The sequence below is a fragment of the Heteronotia binoei genome, chromosome 15 (genome assembly GCF_032191835.1).
Source record: "Heteronotia binoei isolate CCM8104 ecotype False Entrance Well chromosome 15, APGP_CSIRO_Hbin_v1, whole genome shotgun sequence".
NCBI lineage: Eukaryota > Metazoa > Chordata > Lepidosauria > Squamata > Gekkonidae > Heteronotia > Heteronotia binoei.
This window is the reverse complement of record NC_083237.1, coordinates 6,871,339-6,888,859: the sequence shown is the minus strand read 5'-3', so window position 1 is coordinate 6,888,859 and position 17,521 is coordinate 6,871,339. Positions and strand designations below refer to the sequence as shown.

At 50.5% G+C, this 17,521-nt stretch overlaps 1 protein-coding gene across 1 annotated transcript in view; it reads right to left on the bottom strand.

Moving 5' to 3' along the window:
• Positions 1 to 17,521, bottom strand: part of MYH7 (myosin heavy chain 7) — a 59,835-nt gene that overhangs the window by 19,646 nt on the left and 22,668 nt on the right. The window contains exons 17-28 of the mRNA XM_060255406.1: positions 17,254 to 17,371; positions 14,622 to 14,745; positions 14,033 to 14,169; positions 12,448 to 12,703; positions 12,000 to 12,242; positions 10,664 to 10,840; positions 9,362 to 9,507; positions 8,086 to 8,176; positions 5,180 to 5,569; positions 3,514 to 3,640; positions 353 to 471; positions 35 to 231 (exon numbers count right to left, since the gene is read on the bottom strand). Of these exons, the coding sequence (XP_060111389.1) occupies positions 35 to 231; positions 353 to 471; positions 3,514 to 3,640; positions 5,180 to 5,569; positions 8,086 to 8,176; positions 9,362 to 9,507; positions 10,664 to 10,840; positions 12,000 to 12,242; positions 12,448 to 12,703; positions 14,033 to 14,169; positions 14,622 to 14,745; positions 17,254 to 17,371 (2,125 nt within the window). The remainder of the gene's footprint in view (positions 1 to 34; positions 232 to 352; positions 472 to 3,513; positions 3,641 to 5,179; positions 5,570 to 8,085; positions 8,177 to 9,361; positions 9,508 to 10,663; positions 10,841 to 11,999; positions 12,243 to 12,447; positions 12,704 to 14,032; positions 14,170 to 14,621; positions 14,746 to 17,253; positions 17,372 to 17,521) is intronic.

Genomic DNA, 17,521 nt, shown 5'->3' with positions numbered 1-17,521 from the left:
AGAAATGGGGGAGAGCTCACGCCCCCTCACTCACTTGGCCTCCTCTAATTCCTCCGTCCTCTGGATGGCATCTGTCTCGTACTTGGTCCTCCACTGAGCCACCTCGGAGTTGGCCTTGGAGAGCGAGCGTTGGAGCTCTGCTTTAGCCTCCGTCTCTTCCTCGTACTGTTCCCTCAACAGGTCGCAGTCGTGGCGGGCCGACTGGAGGGCATGCGCCAGAGCATTCTTGGCCTGGGCAGAAGACAGGGAAACATCATCTCTCAGTGGCCTTCCTGCCTGACTCACTTTCACCCTCTTCTCTGAGCTCTATTGATGCACCCATCCTCACCCACAACCTCTACATGTTCCTTGCCTTGGCTTCTTCCTCCAGTTGCCTCTTTAGATCTTCTAGTTGTTGGGTGTAAGTCAGCTTCCCTCGTGTGAGCTGGTTTATCAAAGCTTCCTTTTCATCCAGCTGGCGGGACAGTTCCCCTAAGAAGAAGAACAGTCATTTTCTTTGATTTGAAGTGGAGGAATCCACTGTCTTACAGGTGGATAGCATTCCTCAGGAATTCCTTTGCATATTAGGCTACACCCCCCGATGTAGCCAAGAAGAAGATGAAGAAGATATTGGATTTATATCCCGCCCTCCACTCCGAAGAGTCTCAGAGCGGCTCACAATCTCCTTTCCCTTCCTCCCCCACAACAGACACCCTGTGAGGTAGATGAAGATATTGGATTTATATCCCACCCTCCACTCCGAAGAGTCTCAGAGCAGCTCAAAATCTCCTTTCCCTTCCTCCCCCACAACAGACACCCTGTGAGGTAGATGATGATATCGGATTTATATCCCGTCCTCCACTCCGAAGAGTCTCAGAGCGGCTCACAATCTCCTTCCCCTTCCTCCCCCACAACAGACACCCTGTGAGGTGGATGAAGATATTGGATTTATATCCCGCCCTCCACTCCAAAGAGTCTCAGTGCGGCTCACAATCTCCTTCCCCTTCCTCCCCCACAACAGACACCCTGTGAGGTGGATGAAGATATTGGATTTATATCCCGCCCTCCACTCCGAAGAGTCTCAGAGCAGCTCACAATCTCCTATACCTTCCTCCCCCACAACAGACACCCTGTGAGGTAAATGAAGATAATGGGTTTATATCCTGCCCTCCACTCCAAAGAGTCTCAGAGCGGCTCACAATCTCCTTTCCCTTCCTCCTCCACAACAGACACCCTGTGAGGTAGATGAAGATATTGGATTTATATCCCGCCCTCCACTCCGAAGAGTCTCAGAGCGGCTCACAATCTCCTTTACCTTCCTCCCCCACAACAGACACCCTGTGAGGTAGATGAAGATATTGGATTTATATCCCGCCCTCCACTCCGAAGAGTCTCAGAGCAGCTCACAATCTCCTTTCCCTTCCTCCCCCACAACAGACACCCTGTGAGGTAGATGAAGATATTGGATTTATATCCCGCCCTCCACTCCGAAGAGTCTCAGAGCGGCTCACAATCTCCTTTCCCTTCCTCCCCCACAACAGACACCCTGTGAGGTAGATGAAGACATTGGATTTATATCCCATCCTCCACTCCGAAGAGTCTCAGAGTGGCTCATAATCTCTTTTACCTCCCCCCCCCCCCCCACAACAGACACCCTGTGAGGTAGATGATGATATCGGATTTATATCCCGTCCTCCACTCCGAAGAGTCTCAGAGCGGCTCACAATCTCCTTCCCCTTCCTCCCCCACAACAGACACCCTGTGAGGTGGATGAAGATATTGGATTTATATCCCGCCCTCCACTCCAAAGAGTCTCAGTGCGGCTCACAATCTCCTTCCCCTTCCTCCCCCACAACAGACACCCTGTGAGGTGGATGAAGATATTGGATTTATATCCCGCCCTCCACTCCGAAGAGTCTCAGAGCAGCTCACAATCTCCTATACCTTCCTCCCCCACAACAGACACCCTGTGAGGTAAATGAAGATAATGGGTTTATATCCTGCCCTCCACTCCAAAGAGTCTCAGAGCGGCTCACAATCTCCTTTCCCTTCCTCCTCCACAACAGACACCCTGTGAGGTAGATGAAGATATTGGATTTATATCCCGCCCTCCACTCCGAAGAGTCTCAGAGCGGCTCACAATCTCCTTTACCTTCCTCCCCCACAACAGACACCCTGTGAGGTAGATGAAGATATTGGATTTATATCCCGCCCTCCACTCCGAAGAGTCTCAGAGCAGCTCACAATCTCCTTTCCCTTCCTCCCCCACAACAGACACCCTGTGAGGTAGATGAAGATATTGGATTTATATCCCGCCCTCCACTCCGAAGAGTCTCAGAGCGGCTCACAATCTCCTTTCCCTTCCTCCCCCACAACAGACACCCTGTGAGGTAGATGAAGACATTGGATTTATATCCCATCCTCCACTCCGAAGAGTCTCAGAGTGGCTCATAATCTCTTTTACCTCCCCCCCCCCACAACAGACACCCTGTGAGGTAGATGAAGATATTGGATTTATATCCCGCCCTCCACTCCGAAGAGTCTCAGAGCGGCTCACAATCTCCTTTCCCTTCCCTCCCACAACAGACACCCTGTGAGGTAGATGAAGATATTGGATTTATATCCTGCCCTCTACTCTGAAGAGTCTCAGAGCGGCTCACAATCTCCTTTCCCTTCCTCCCCCACAACAGACACCCTGTGAGGTGGCTGGGGCTGGAGAGGGCTCTCACAGCAGCTGCCCTTTCAAGGACAACCTCTGCCAGAGCTATGGCTGACCCAAGGCCATTCCAGCAGCTGCAAGTGGAGGAGTGGGGAATCAAACCCGGTTCTCCCAGATAAGAGTCTGCACACTTAACCACTACACCAAACTGGCTCTCCAAGAGCTTACAGTAGGCCCTGTAAGAAGAGCCCTGTAAGCTCTGCGAGGTTTGGCTACATCAGGAGAGTGCAGCCTAATATGCAAAGGAGTTCCTACTACAATAAAAGCCCTGCCATTCCTTCTGAGACAGAGTTGTCATGGAATCCTAAAACCACGGAGTTATAAGGGGCCATACAGGCCATCTAGTTCAACCCCCTGCTCAATGAAGGATGAGTGGAGTTCATCTACGTTGGCCGCCATCTTGGAGAGGCCCTGAAAGGATTCAGTTTGCAACCTGTCCGGCCCATCAGTTTTGCTTCCAAGATGGCACCTCCAAAGACCTACACAAGATTTGCCAGAGCAGATTGCAAAGCAGTGGCTGGCGGATTTTTGTTTCCGTCTTGAGTCAGGAATAAGGGCCACACAAATACCCAGTTTTTGGGAAATATCACAGTATCATTTTGCTTTTGAACTAACTGAAATCGATCATTTCGGAAGATAAAAAGGAGAGGCAGAGAAAGTTGAGTATAGTAGGAAGGATGGACAGACATGGGTGTGGATCAATGAATGTCACTGGAAGGAGGAGAAAAACGATAAGCTGGAAGATGCAAAGAATAAAAGAAGGACAAGCGACAGGGAAAAGCTGTCATTTTCCTGCCTCTCTCTCTGGAACTCACCATTCTCTGTTTGGAGTTTGGCCCGCTGCGTGGTGAGGTCATTAACCATCCGGTGAGACTCTTCGGACTTGGCCCGGTGTTCGTTCATTTGGTCTTCAAATGTGCGGCACATCTTCTCCAGGTTGGCCTGAAATCCAACAAAGAAAAAGAGTTGGTGAAAAAAATTAAAGCATCAGGAAGAGAATAAAGAAAAAGAGAGAGAGAGAAGGGAGGGAGGATGGATGGATGGATGCAGGGCCGGGTTAACAAATAAGCCAAATAGGCACTGGCCTATGGGCCCCCACACCTTTAGGAGCCCTGGGCTGGATTGCCTCTCTCTGCCTCTCCCCCACAGCTTTGTCAAAGGGGCTTTTGAGAAGGTGCCTGCAGGAGATATTAGAAGATAATCTGCAAGGGGGGCCCTGAGATTTTGACTGCCTAGGGGCCTCCACAGGGTTTAATCTGGCACTGGATGGATGGATGGATGGATGGATGGATGGATGGATGGATGGATGGATGGATGGATGGATGGGTGGATGGATGGGTGGATGGGTGGGTGGATGGGTGGGTGGATGGATGGATGGGTGGATGGATGGGTGGGTGGGTGCATTGATGGATGGATGGGTAGGTGGATGGATGGATGGATGGATGGATGGATGGATGGATGGATGGGTGGGTGGACGGATGGGTGGGTGGATGGATGGGTGCGTGGATGGATGGGTGCGTGGATGGATGGGTGCGTGGATGGATGGGTGGATGGATGGGTGGGTGGATGGATGGGTGGGTGGATGGGTGGATGGATGGATGGATGGGTGGATGGATGGATGGATGGGTGGATGGATGGATGGGTGCGTGGATGGATGGGTGGATGGATGGGTGGATGGGTGGGTGGATGGGTGGATGGATGGATGGATGGGTGGGTGGGTGGATGGGTGGGTGCGTGGATGGGTGGGTGGGTGCGTGGATGGGTGGGTGGGTGGGTGGATGGATGGATGGATGGGTGGATGGATGGATGGATGGATGGATGGATGGGTGGGTGGGTGGGTGGATGGATGGATGGGTGGATGGATGGATGGATGGATGGATGGATGGATGGATGGGTGCGTGGATGGATGGATGGATGGGTAGGTGGATGGATGGATGGATGGATGGGGAAGGTGGTAGATATTCCCATGGTAAGAGATCCTACATGAAGGAAAGAGAAAACGCAGGCGGAAGGAAGACAAATGCAGTCTTCCCTCTAAGCTGTGGAGTCTTGTGAGGGAAAATTCTACTTTGTGAGCTACTGGCATGAAAGTTGTAACCTACTGCAGAAATTAGTGTGCTCTGGGGCCATTTTTCCTGAGCGAAGACAAAAATGTGTGAGCCAGAGGCTAAAGAACTGTGAGCTAGCTCACACAAACGCAGCTTAGAGGGAACACTGCGAACAAGTAAAGATAAGTAAAAGGAGATATTCAAGAATGGAACAAAGGGGATATGTCAGATGCAGAAATGTTTTAATTCTGGAAAGAAGGATCCTGGCTCCAAAATTTACCCCTTCCCAACTTTCTGTCTTTCTGAATTTAACTGTGAAGGTTTCCTGCTCCCTCCTCTGAGCCCCAGTCCCTCCATTAATTCTAGCTCCTCCCCCTCAGATCCTGACATCACCATCTCCCTCTGCCCCGCCTCTCCCTCCTCTGGGCCCAACCTTGGCTTTCATGAGTTGCTCCATGTTGGAAGTGACGTCGTCCACCTCCAGCTTCAGCTCGCTCTTCTCCTTCTCCAGCTTCTGCTTCACCCGCTGCAGGTTGTCGATCTGCTCGCCCAGCTCCGCCACCGAGTCGGCGTGCTTCTTGCGCAGGGCCGCCGCCGTGGCCTCGTGCTGCAGGGTCGCCTCTTCGAGGTCGCGCCGCATCTTCTGGAACTCGGTCTCCCGCTTCTTGTTCATCTCGATCTGCACCGAGGTGGCGCCCCCCGCCTCCTCCAGCCGCTCGCTGATCTCCTCCAGCTCCCGGGAGAGGTCGGAACGCTGCTTCTCCACCTTGGCCCGGGCCGTGCGCTCGGCCTCCAGCTCTTCTTCCAGCTCTTCAATCCGTGCCTACACCAGGGAGGAAGAAGATCACATCTAAATCAGGGGTCTCCGACATGGTGTCTGTGGCCACCCCAGCCCCTGCCACACCTTTTCTAGCGCCTGCCAATTGTTGTTAGGAAATGGGTGGGGTAGGGTTGCCAAGTCCAATTCAAGAAATATCTGGGGACTTTGGGGGTGGAGCCAGATACTTTGGGGTGGAGCCAGGGGATATTGGGGGTGGAGCCAGGGGATATTGGGAGTGGAGCCAGGGGATATTGGGGGTGGAGCCAGGGGATATTGGGGGTGGAGCCAAGGGATATTGGGGGTGGAGCCAGGGGATATTGGGGGTGGAGCCAGGGGATATTGGGGGTGGTGCCAGGGGATATTGGGGGTGGAGCCAGGGGATATTGGGGGTGGAGCCAGGGGATATTGGGAGTGGAGCCAGGGGATATTGGGGGTGGAGCCAGGGGATATTGGGGGTGGAGCCAGGGGATATTGGGGGTGGAGCCAGGGGATATTGGGAGTGGAGCCAGGGGATATTGGGGGTGGAGCCAGGGGATATTGGGAGTGGAGCCAGGGGATATTGGGGGTGGAGCCAGGGGATATTGGGGGTGGAGCCAGGGGATATTGGGGGTGGAGCCAGGGGATATTGGGAGTGGAGCCAGGGGATATTGGGGGTGGAGCCAGGGGATATTGGGGGTGGAGCCAGGGGATATTGGGGGTGGAGCCAGGGGATATTGGGGGCGGAGCCAGGGGATATTGGGGGCGGAGCCAGGGGATATTGGGAGCGGAGCCAGGGGATATTGGGAGCGGAGCCAGGGGATATTGGGGGTGGAGCCAGGGGATATTGGGGGTGGAGCCAGGGGATATTGGGGGTGGAGCCAGGGGATATTGGGGGTGGAGCCAGGGGATATTGGGGGTGGAGCCAGGGGATATTGGGGGTGGAGCCAGGGGATATTGGGGGTGGAGCCAGGGGATATTGGGGGTGGAGCCAGGGGATATTGGGAGTGGAGCCAGGGGATATTGGGGGTGGAGCCAGGGGATATTGGGAGTGGAGCCAGGGGATATTGGGGGTGGAGCCAGGGGATATTGGGGGTGGAGCCAGGGGATATTGGGGGTGGAGCCAGGGGATATTGGGAGTGGAGCCAGGGGATATTGGGAGTGGAGCCAGGGGATATTGGGGGTGGAGCCAGGGGATATTGGGGGTGGAGCCAGGGGATATTGGGAGTGGAGCCAGGGGATATTGGGAGTGGAGCCAGGGGATATTGGGAGTGGAGCCAGGGGATATTGGGGGTGGAGCCAGGGGATATTGGGGGTGGAGCCAGGGGATATTGGGGGTGGAGCCAGGGGATATTGGGGGTGGAGCCAGGGGATATTGGTGGTGGAGCCAGGGGATATTGGGGGTGGAGCCAGGGGATATTGGGGGTGGTGCCAGGGGATATTGGGGGTGGAGCCAGGGGATATTGGGGGTGGAGCCAGGAGCAAGGTTGTGACAAGCATAATTGAACTCCAAATGGAATTCTGGCTATCACATTTAAAGGCCATCACATTTAAATGTCTTCCCTCCATGCACCTTCTTTGGGGGCTCACAGAATTGGACCCCCTGGGCCACTCTTTTTGAAACTTGGAGGGTACTTTGAGGAGAGGCATCACACGATATGCTGAAAATTTGGTGCCTCTACCTCAAAACACAGCCCCCCCCCCCGAGCCCCAGATACCCACAGATCAATTCTCCATTATACCCTATGGGAATCGGCCTCCATAGGGAATAATGGGGTGCCCAGCAGACGTTTCCCTCCCCGCTTTCTGATGACCCTGAAGTGGGGGGAGGCCCTCCAAACGGGGGGATCCTCTACCTCCAACTGGGGACTGGCAACCCTAGGGTGGGGTTAGGCAGGGCTTTTACCCAGCAGGGCTTCTGAATGGCACTGAAGATTTGATCGGCTGTGCCATTTTTTTTAAAAAGTGTTGTTTTGGCAGCCGTTGCCACCACAGCACAAGAATCTTCACTGCACTGATGCATTTGTATGCAGGAAAATATTTTTAAACGGTACGGTCGTTTTTGAAAGGCGTCCTGCTTCTGCCTGAAATATTGAAGAGTTACTACTAGAGTTACGTGTGGCCTTGTTCCCTGACAATTTACGAGTGAGTCTGCCTCTTGTGGCAGTCGTTTTGTGGCTGCCTCCACTTTCTGTGGCAGCTATTTTGTGCTTGTCTCCACCATATTGGGTCAGAATTCCAAAGGAGAAGGAGAGAAGTTGGATTTATACCCCACCCTTCACGGCCTGAAGGAGTCTCAGAGAGGCTTACAATCTCCTTCCCTTCCTCTCCCCGCAACAGACACCCTGTGTGGCAAATGGGGCTGAGAGAGCTCTGACAGAAACTGCTCTTGAGCAGAACAATTCTGACAGAGGGGGTCTCAAGCAGAAAAAAGGTTCGGGGGCCCCCACTTTAAGGCCCTGAAAGAATTTCGTTCCAGAGTTTAAAACAGGAGACCACTGACGCTGCCCTAAAGACCCACCGCCCTGCTGTCCATCTTTTACCTGTAACTCTTTGAGCTTCTTCTGCAGCTGGACACCCAAGGCTTGCTCATCTTCAATTCTTGCATTCAGTGCACTGAGCTCAAAGTCTTTCCTGGGAAAGGCAAGGAACGGAGCTTTGAAGCAGCAAAGGAGAGGCAGGGGGCACCATTCATACCAGGGCCGTAGCCAGGATTTTAAAGGGGGGGGGGGCTTTTTTAAAAAGTCAAGGGGCTTGCTGCTTCTCTTTCCCAACCACGGTGGGGCTTGCTGCTTCTCAGAAGCTTTCTGGAGTAGGGGCAAAAGCTGGAGGCTCTTAAAGTGGCCAATTCGAGGCAGCCAACCCTAAAACTTTGGAGTCAAGAAGGGTCTGCACCATGCATGCAAGCGGTGTGTGTATGTGTGTGGGGGGGTGGTTCCTTCCACCTCCCTATACCCACCCGGCGCTTTGCAGAGAGGAGCTCCATCCATCCTCCCCTCCCTGGCCCATTCCACGTGGCTTCCTCCGCCTCCCTCCTTTCCACCTGCTGCGGTGCACCGTGCCCTATTCAGCTCTCCCAGCTCTGGCTGCTGCAGTGCAGACTTCGCTGGGTCAGCCACGGCGAAAAGAAAAAGAAAAGAAGCAGGCTGCACCCTGGAGGGCCCCCCTGAGAGCTGGGGGCCCTGCTTGGAAGTCAGGGGGCAGTGCTCCCGCAGCCAGCTAGGGTTGCCAATCCCCAGGTGGGGGCAGGGGATCCCCCGGTTTGGAGATCTTCTCCCCGCTTCAGGGTTGTCAGAAAGCGGGGGGAGGGGAGGGAAATGTCTGCTGGGAACTTTATTATTCCCTATGGAGATTTATTCCCATAGAAAATAATGGAGAATTGATCTGCGGGTATCTGGGGCTCTGGGGGTGGGGGCTGTTTTTGGGGATAGCGGCACTAAATTTTCAGTATAGCATCTAGTGCCTCTCCCCAAAATACCCCCCAAGTTTCAAAAAGATTGGACCAGGGGGTCCAATTCTATGAGCCCCCAAAGAAGGTGCCCCTATCCTTCATTATTTCCTATGGAAGGAAGGCATCGAAAAGGTGTGCCGTCCCTTTAAATGTGATGGCCAGAACTCCCTTTGGAGTTCTATTATGCTTGTCACAGCCTTGATCTTGGCTCCACCCCTAATGTCTCCTGGCTCCACCCCTAAAGTCCCCAGATATTTCTTGAATTGGACTTGGCAACCCTACAGCCAGCCCCCTCACTGTGGCAACAGGCCCGATTCATACCATTCCTTGCAGACCACAGTGGGCAGACAATGGACCTGGCCCCTTACTTTTTCAGCTTCTCATCCAGCTGCTGTTTGTCGTTCTCTAAATCCATGATGCTCTCTTGCGTCAGCTTCAAGTCCCCTTCCAGCTTCCTCTTCGCCCGTTCCAGGTCCATCCGGATCTTCTTCTCTTGCTCCAGGGAGCCCTCCAGCTGCGGGGCAAAGAGCAGGGGTCAAGAAATTGGGACTCTTTCCAAAAATTCAACCCTTTTTGGAAAAAAGTATTACAGGAAATAAAAAAAAAGTAACTGGACAACATCTAAAACTCTCTCCAGGATCACTGCTTTTAAATCTGTGGTTGAAATATAAGGCAACCAAAAGAGTTCAAAATATAATAGCGTTACACTTATATGCAGCTAAAAATGTTACGGCAACAAATTGGAAATCAGGGTGGGGAAAAACTACCCATTAATCTTTGGCATAAAAATATTTGGAACATATATTGAATGGCTAAAATCAGGGCTTTTTTTGTAGCAGGAACTCCTTTGCATATTAGGTCCCACACACCCTGATGTAGCCAATCCTTTTAGAGCTTACAGTAGGCCCTGTAAGAAGAGCCCTGTAAGCTCTTGGAGGATTGGCTACATCAGAGGGGTGTGGCCTAATATGCAAAGGAGTTCCTGCTAGCAAAAAAAGCCCTAGCTAAAATCAATGACAAAACAGGACCTTTAACTACGATAGATGCAATATCAAATTTTGAGGCAATCTGGTTTCCAGTATCAGAATATTTAAATCAACGAACAGAGATTCCGGAAGTCATTGCCATATTGCAATTACGGTAACACTGAATATATCACTTGTGTAAAACAATAGAATTAATATAGTACTTCAGTTGATCACATACTCATAAAACATTACTCATAATCTTATGAGAAAAATGAGATAATAAAACAGAATGTTTAATATTCAAATTTATATATATATATATATATATATATATATATATATATAAAGAATCCCATGGCACAGAGTGGTAAAGCTGCAGTACTGCAGTCGGAGCCCTCTGCTCACAACCTGAGTTTGATCCCAGCGGAAGCTGGTTCAGGTAGCCAGCTCGAGGTCGACTCAGCTTTCCATCCTTTCAAGGTCAGTCAAATGAGTCCCCAGCTTGCTGGGGGGAAAGCGCAGAAGACTGGGGAAGGCAAGGGCGCAAACCACCCCATAAAAAGTCTGCGGTGAAAACGTTGCAAATGCAACGTCATCCCAGAGGCGGAAACAACTGGTACTCCTAAGAGCAATGAGATTCTTCCATCACCAGAGACATGAGTCTTCTTCCTCCGATCCCATTGCTGGGATTCCTGTACTTACATCATCCACCTGTTGCTCCAGCTTGACCTTGGCTTTCGTGAGGGTGTTGACCTTGTCCTCCTCTGCCTGAAGGTCGTCCAGGGCTTGCTGGTGGGCTTCCTGGAGGGCCTTCTTTTCCTTAGTCAGCTTGACAATGATCTCATCCAGGCCGGCCATCTCCTCTGTGAGGTTCTTAACCTAGAATCACAGAATCGTAGAGTTGGAAGGGACCTCCGGGGTCATCCAGTCCAACCCACTGCACAATGCAGGGAATTCACAAACACCTCCCCCCATTGTAAGGTTGCCAGGCACGACTCAAAAAATATCTGGGGACTTTGGGGGATTGAAATATCTGGGGACTTTGAGGGTGGAGCCAGAAGCAAGGGTGTGACAAGGATAACTGAACTCCGAAGGGAGTTCTGGCCATCGCATTTGAAGGGACTGCACGCCTTTTAAATGCCTTCCCTCCACTTGGAATTAATGAAGGCTAGGGGCACCTTCTTTTGGGGCTCATAGAATTGAACCCCCTGGTCCAATCTTTTTGAAACTTGGGAGGTGTTTTGAGGAGAGGCACTGGATGCTACGCTGAAAATTTGGTGCCTCTATCTCGAACAACAGCCCTCTAAGCCCCAGATACCCATGGATCAATTATCCATTATACCCTATGGTAGGGGTGGCCAACGGTAGCTCTCCGGATGTTTTTTTTTGCCTACAACTCCCATCAGCCCCAGTCATTGGCTGTGCTGGCTGGGGCTGGTGGGAGTTGTAGGCAAAAAACATCTGGAGAGCTACCGTAGGCCACCCCTGCCTTATGGGCATCAGTCTCCATAAAGTATAACAGAGAGCAAAGCAGACATTTCCCTCCCACCCCTGCTATCTGATAGCCCTGAAGTGGGGGGAAGGCCTCCGAACTGGGGGATCCCCTGAACCTAATTGGGAATTGGCAACCCTACCCCGATGGAAATATTCACAAATTAAGAATCTCCCATCTCTCTTGAGCCCCCTTCTTCTTATGTATTTCTGGCCATCAGATTTTACCCAGCATAGTTCTAAGTTTGTCTTTCTAGCCAATGATGTGGATCTGGGTTTCTGATCTAATCTGATAATTCCGCAATGATGCTATTGTTTTGTTTGGATGTGGTTTATTTAACGTTGCTATAAAGTTTTGAATGTTGTAAGCTGCCCTGAGCCCGCTTGCGGGATAGGGTGGGATCTAAATCGAAAAATTAAATTAAATTAAATTTAAATTAAAGTCCAACCTATCCGTCTGACTATGTACAGCTTTTTCCTTCCCTAAGATCGTAAATTCCAAAATCACACGGTCACTTCTCCACTCAAATGGCCCCTTTTTCTTCACCTTGTTCTCCGTCGCATGCTTCTCTTTCTCCACCTTGGCCAGGGTCAACTCCAAGTCGTCGATATCCTTCTTGAGCTCCGAGCACTCATCTTCCAGCTTCCGCTTCTTGGCTGTCAGTTCGGCGTTCATCTCCTCCTCATCCTCCAGACGCTCTGTCTGTTCCTTCACCTTGGCTTCCAGCTGGATCTTGTTCTTGATCAACTGGTCGCAGCGTTCTTCGGCATCTGCAAGATTGTCTTGCTCCTGATAATGAGGAAAGAAGAGGACAGAAAGATTCGTGAGCAAAAGTCTCTTCTCAACCGAGAATATTTTGCTTTTGGTCGCTTATTCCTCACACTTCCGGGGGTGCGTGCGCAAACAATATTTTTCTTGTCTCAAGGAAGCTCCGTATGAGCAAACTCAATGCTTCACAACACACACGGAGCTCTAAGAATGTTCCGTGACTCACCGCCTGGACTTGCAGCTGAAGGTCATTCTTCTCTTGCAGCAGAGAGACCATCTTCTCCTCCAGCTCTTTGCGACGGCCCTCAGACTTCTCCAGAGCTTCCTTCAGCCTCGCAAGCTCTTCCTTAAGGGCCAACAACTCCTTCTCAGTCTCTGCGCTTTTCAGCAGTGGCTTGATCTTGAAGAACAGCCTCATCCATGGCCAGTTCTTCACCACCATAAAAGCCCGGATGTTGTACTGGATCACCAGCAGAGATTCCCTGGATGGGGGGAGGGGAGGGAGTTTGGAATAAAATGTGAGCGTGCAAGAACTCCAAAATGGCACCCAGAGCAGTGGAAGACTACACGTCCTTGAGCTGGTGTTGAATTCTGCAAGAAAGCAGCTCATCCATTGATGATCACACCACCTGGAGATTAGCAATCTAAATGCTGGACAAGAGCAAATACAAAGTCCTTGAATGAAGGTTTGGAAGGCCCTCCCCCCACTTTATTGGATAAACATCTGGAGCAGAGGTCCATCAGTGGCTATTAGCCACAGCGAATTGCTGGAACTCTCTGTCTGGGGCAAGTGATGCTCTGAATTCTTGGTGCTTGGGTGGGAAACAGTGGGAGGGCTTCTAGTGTCCTGGCCCCACGGATGGACCTCCTGGTGGCACCTTGTTTTTTGTTGGCCACTGTGTGACACAGAGTGTTGGACTGAATGGGCCATTGGCCTGATCCAACATGGCTCCTCTTAGGTTCTTATGTGACACAGAGTGTTGGACTGAATGGGCCATTGGCCTGATCCAACATGGCTTCTCTTATGTTCTTATGTGACACAGAGTGTTGGACTGGATGGGCCATTGGCCTGATCCAACATGGCTTCTCTTATGTTCTTATGTGACACAGAGTGTTGGACTGAATGGGCCATTGGCCTGATCCAACATGACTTCTCGTGTTCTTATGTCTGGGGCAAGTGATGCTCTGTATTCTTGGTGCTTGGGGGGTCAACAGTGGGAGGGCTTGTAGTGTCCTGGCCCCACTTATGGACCTCCTGATGGCACCTGGGTTTTGGCCACTGTGTGACGCAGAGTGTTGGACTGGATGGGCCATTGGCCTGATCCAACATGGCTTCTCTTATGTTCTTATGTGACACAGAGTGTTGGATTGGATGGGCCATTGGCCTGATCCAACAGGGCTTCTCTTATGTTCTTATGTGACTCAGAGTGTTGGACTGAATGGGCCATTGGCCTGATCCAACATGGCTTCTCTTGTGTTCTTATGTTCTTTAACACCCTCCCCACATACTCCTGGCAGTATTTTCAGAGGAAGCACATTTCTCACTCCAAAACATCAGCAAGAAGAAGGAAATCTATTGGTAGATGGTGTAAATGGTGCAAATCATGGGTGGAATTCTAGCAGGAGCTCCTTTGCATATTAGGCTACACCCCCCTGATGTAGCCAACCCTCCAAGAGCTTATAAGGCTCTTTTTTGTAAGCTCTTGGAGGACTGGCCACTTCAGGGGTGTGTGGCCTAAAATGCAAAGGAACTCCTGCTAGAATTCCACCCCCGCTGCGAAGAGCAGTAAACCCTCCGACAGGACACTTACTTCCGTTCCATGATCTTCCTGAATTCTATCCTAGAGAGGACACCACGGGACTGCGCTTGGATGCGGGTGATGATGCGGGACAGACGTTCGTCCCTCATCTCTTCTAGCAGGCCCAGAAGGCCAGCCTTGAAGAACACCTGGACAGAAAGAGAGGTGGGTAGATTCAAGAGTAAGGCGTCAGCATGGGAAAAGAGCCAAGGCGTAAGACAGACATCTCCAACCTTTTTCATCCTGTGGGCACCTCCGGAATCCTGACAGCGCGAGAGGGGCACAGCCGTGCAATAGCTGTTACAATATGGCTGCTGGAGGAGGCGGGGCCAGCCACAAAATGGCCGCTGCAGCTTACCTTAAGTGAAGATCTTTGCGCTTCAGGGTGCAAAGCAACATTTAGAAAAACCGCATAGCCAATCACATCTACAGTGGTCAATCAGAAGCCCTGCCGGACAAAAAGTGCCACCTGACCCCATCCTTCTTCCTAAAACACTTGGCAGGCACCTGAGAAACTGTTGCTTGCGTCAGGTAGCACAGAGACCCAGAGTTAGTGGGGTAAGTGGCAAACCAGGAGAGCGCTTTCCCTGCAGCACCTCACCTTGGTGTGCCCAAATTTGTACTGATTGTGATCGATGTCCAGAGAGCCCAACAACTTCTCTGCTCCCTTCCTGCTGTCGATGAACTGACCCTCCGGGATGGCAGCCGGATTCAGGATACGATATCTGGGAACAAGGAAGGTAAAAATGCCTCTGTCATCTTCCCTTCTGCAGGGCTTAAGAACATAAGAGAAGCCATGTTGGATCAGGCCAGTGGCCCCTCCAGTCCAACACTCTGTGTCACATAAGAACATAAGAGAAGCCATGTTGGATCAGGCCAATGGCCCATCCAGTCCAACACTCTGTGTTACACAGTGGCCAATAAATAAATAAATAAATACACACTGTGCCTAATAGCCACAGATGGACCTCTGCTCCATATTTTTATCTAACCCCCTCTTGAAGCTGGCTATGCTTGTAGCCGCCGCCACCTCCTGTGGCAGTGAATTCCACATGTTAATCACCCTTTGGGTGAAGAAGGACTTCCTTTTATCTGTTTTAACCTGACTGCTCAGCAATTTCATTGAATGCCCACGAGTTCTTGTATTGTGAGAAAGGGAGAAAAGGACTTCTCCCCACAATGGTGGCAGCTGCTTACACTGCAGCCTGGAGTATTCCACAGTTGCTCTACACAAGAATAGAATCTGGTTTTTAGGTAAAAACTGAGAATCTTGACCACCTCAGCTGACTTCTATGAGAGAGAGAGAGGGAAAGAGAGAGAGAGGGAAAACCCTCCCTAAAATTTCTAGCCTTCATGGAGGTGAAGATGAGTCTAGAAACATGTTTGGGACAAATCTCAAAAATCAGAGATGGTTAGAGCATGATGGATAGCAGCAGGGCTTCTCATTCCATCTTGTGGCCATCAGAAGAATAAGTGGCTTACCATCTTCTTCCCCCACAACAGACACCCTGTGAGGTAGGTGGGGCTGAGAAAGCTCTGACAGAAAATGCCCTTTCAAGGACAGCTCTGCAAGAGCTATGGCTAACCCAAGGCCATTCCAGCAGGTCCAAGCGGAGGAGTGTGGAATCAAACCCAGTTCAGCCAGATAAGAGTCCGCGCACTTAACCACTTAGCAAGAGCTATGGCTAACCCAAGGCCATTCCAGCAGGTGCAAGCGGAGGAGTGTGGAATCAAACCCTGTTCTCCCAGATAAGAATCCGCGCACTTAACCACTTAGCAAGAGCTATGGCTGACCCAAGGCCATTCCAGCAGGTGCAAGAGGAGGAGTGAGGGAATCAAACCCTGTTCTCCCAGATAAGAGTCCGCGCACTTAACCACTACACCAAACTGGCTTGCGCAGGGCTTCTCACTCCTTGTTGTGGCCATCAGAAGAATAAACCATGGGGCGGGGGGTAGGGGGGGGGGACAAAGGCAAATGTATGCATATCTGAGGTGCAGCTGAATTTATTTACTTTTGAGCAGAGTAAATGGAAGCCTGGTGCAATGCTTTGTGTGGCTGGGGGTGTTTTTACACTGACAGTCTGTGACTCTCTATCACCGCATTGGAAACTCACCTTTTACACTACCTAACGTCCTCACAACTGTTTTGCATCATTGCTGCCCAAAGCATCTCCATTTGTTTCGGCGAGATGAGTTTCGGAGCTGCTGCTGCAACGTTTTTCTCCACACTAGTTTTGATCTGGTCTTTCCTCCACAGGCGTTTCAAACTTGTATTGTAGAAGTTTTCATGCGTTTTAAAAGACTCCTCTAAAAGCCACCACGAGGTGCAGCCATTTGCATGAGAACTGACAGCACTTGAAATTTTGACGTATCATTGCTTGCCTCATCTAGCGATTTAAATCTGTATTGTTTTTGCACAGTTGACACCATTTCCAAGCCATCGTATACATTTCACTGGTATTTCGGCTGCCCTCTGATCAGAGACACCCCCCCCCCAAATTGAAACGCTTACATGTAAAAGGAAAATAATTAAAGCGAAACGGTGGCAGGCGATTTGAAGACTTGAAAACTCTGGATCAAACTGAATGTAAAAACACCCTGCATTCTGACGTTGATCCACGATGGGAAGGCCTTCCCCAGGGCAGTTCTTTTTTTTTTTTTTTGGAGTTTAAACTTTTTATTAATTAAAAACAAAAATACATTCCAACAAACATCAACTATAATACTAATAACCATAGAATCTACCTTACAAGCCATCCTGTTATGAATACAATATGCAGAGTGTATTTCTAATATAAAGCAAAAGTTAAATACTTATCCGGTAATTTACACAATGTTTTTTGTTCAGATTGTACATAAGCAAAAAAGTGAAACCATTTCTCTACAAACATGTTTTTATCTAGACCTTTATCTGATGCTTCAGAATTTTTTATGGTAGTAGCCAGCTTATCCATTACTACTAGGTCCCAAATTTTTAGAAACCAATTACGTTTAGAAGGCAAGACAGGGGCTTTCCAATGGTGAGCTATTAATAATTTTGCGGCTAAAATAAGCATTGAAGCCAATTCATGTTTATGCTTAGGCATTTCCCCATTTTTCCAAAGGTTAAGCAAAATGGAGTCGGGGGTGAAGGGCACTTTGTGATCAATTATACGTTCAACAGTGGGCAGTTCTAAGCAAAGCATCTTCCACCCACCACCGTCCATACGTCTCCATTTGAAGGATAAGCCCACCTTTGCCTGAAGTCCCCGTAGAGGATACGGTTGGGGAACCCCTTCCGGCAGATCCGGATCCCCTCCAGAACCCCGTTGCAGCGCAGCTGGTGCATGACCAGAGAATTGTCTATCACCCCTGAGAGAGAGAAGAAGCGAAAGAAAAGGATGTGAAAGGAAGAGAGGGGTTGTTGCCCCACAGGCCTTGCCCAACTCCCACGTCCCTAACCTGAATAGCCTGATCTCATCAGATCTCAAAGGCATCAGGGAAAGACGGAGGGGATCCATG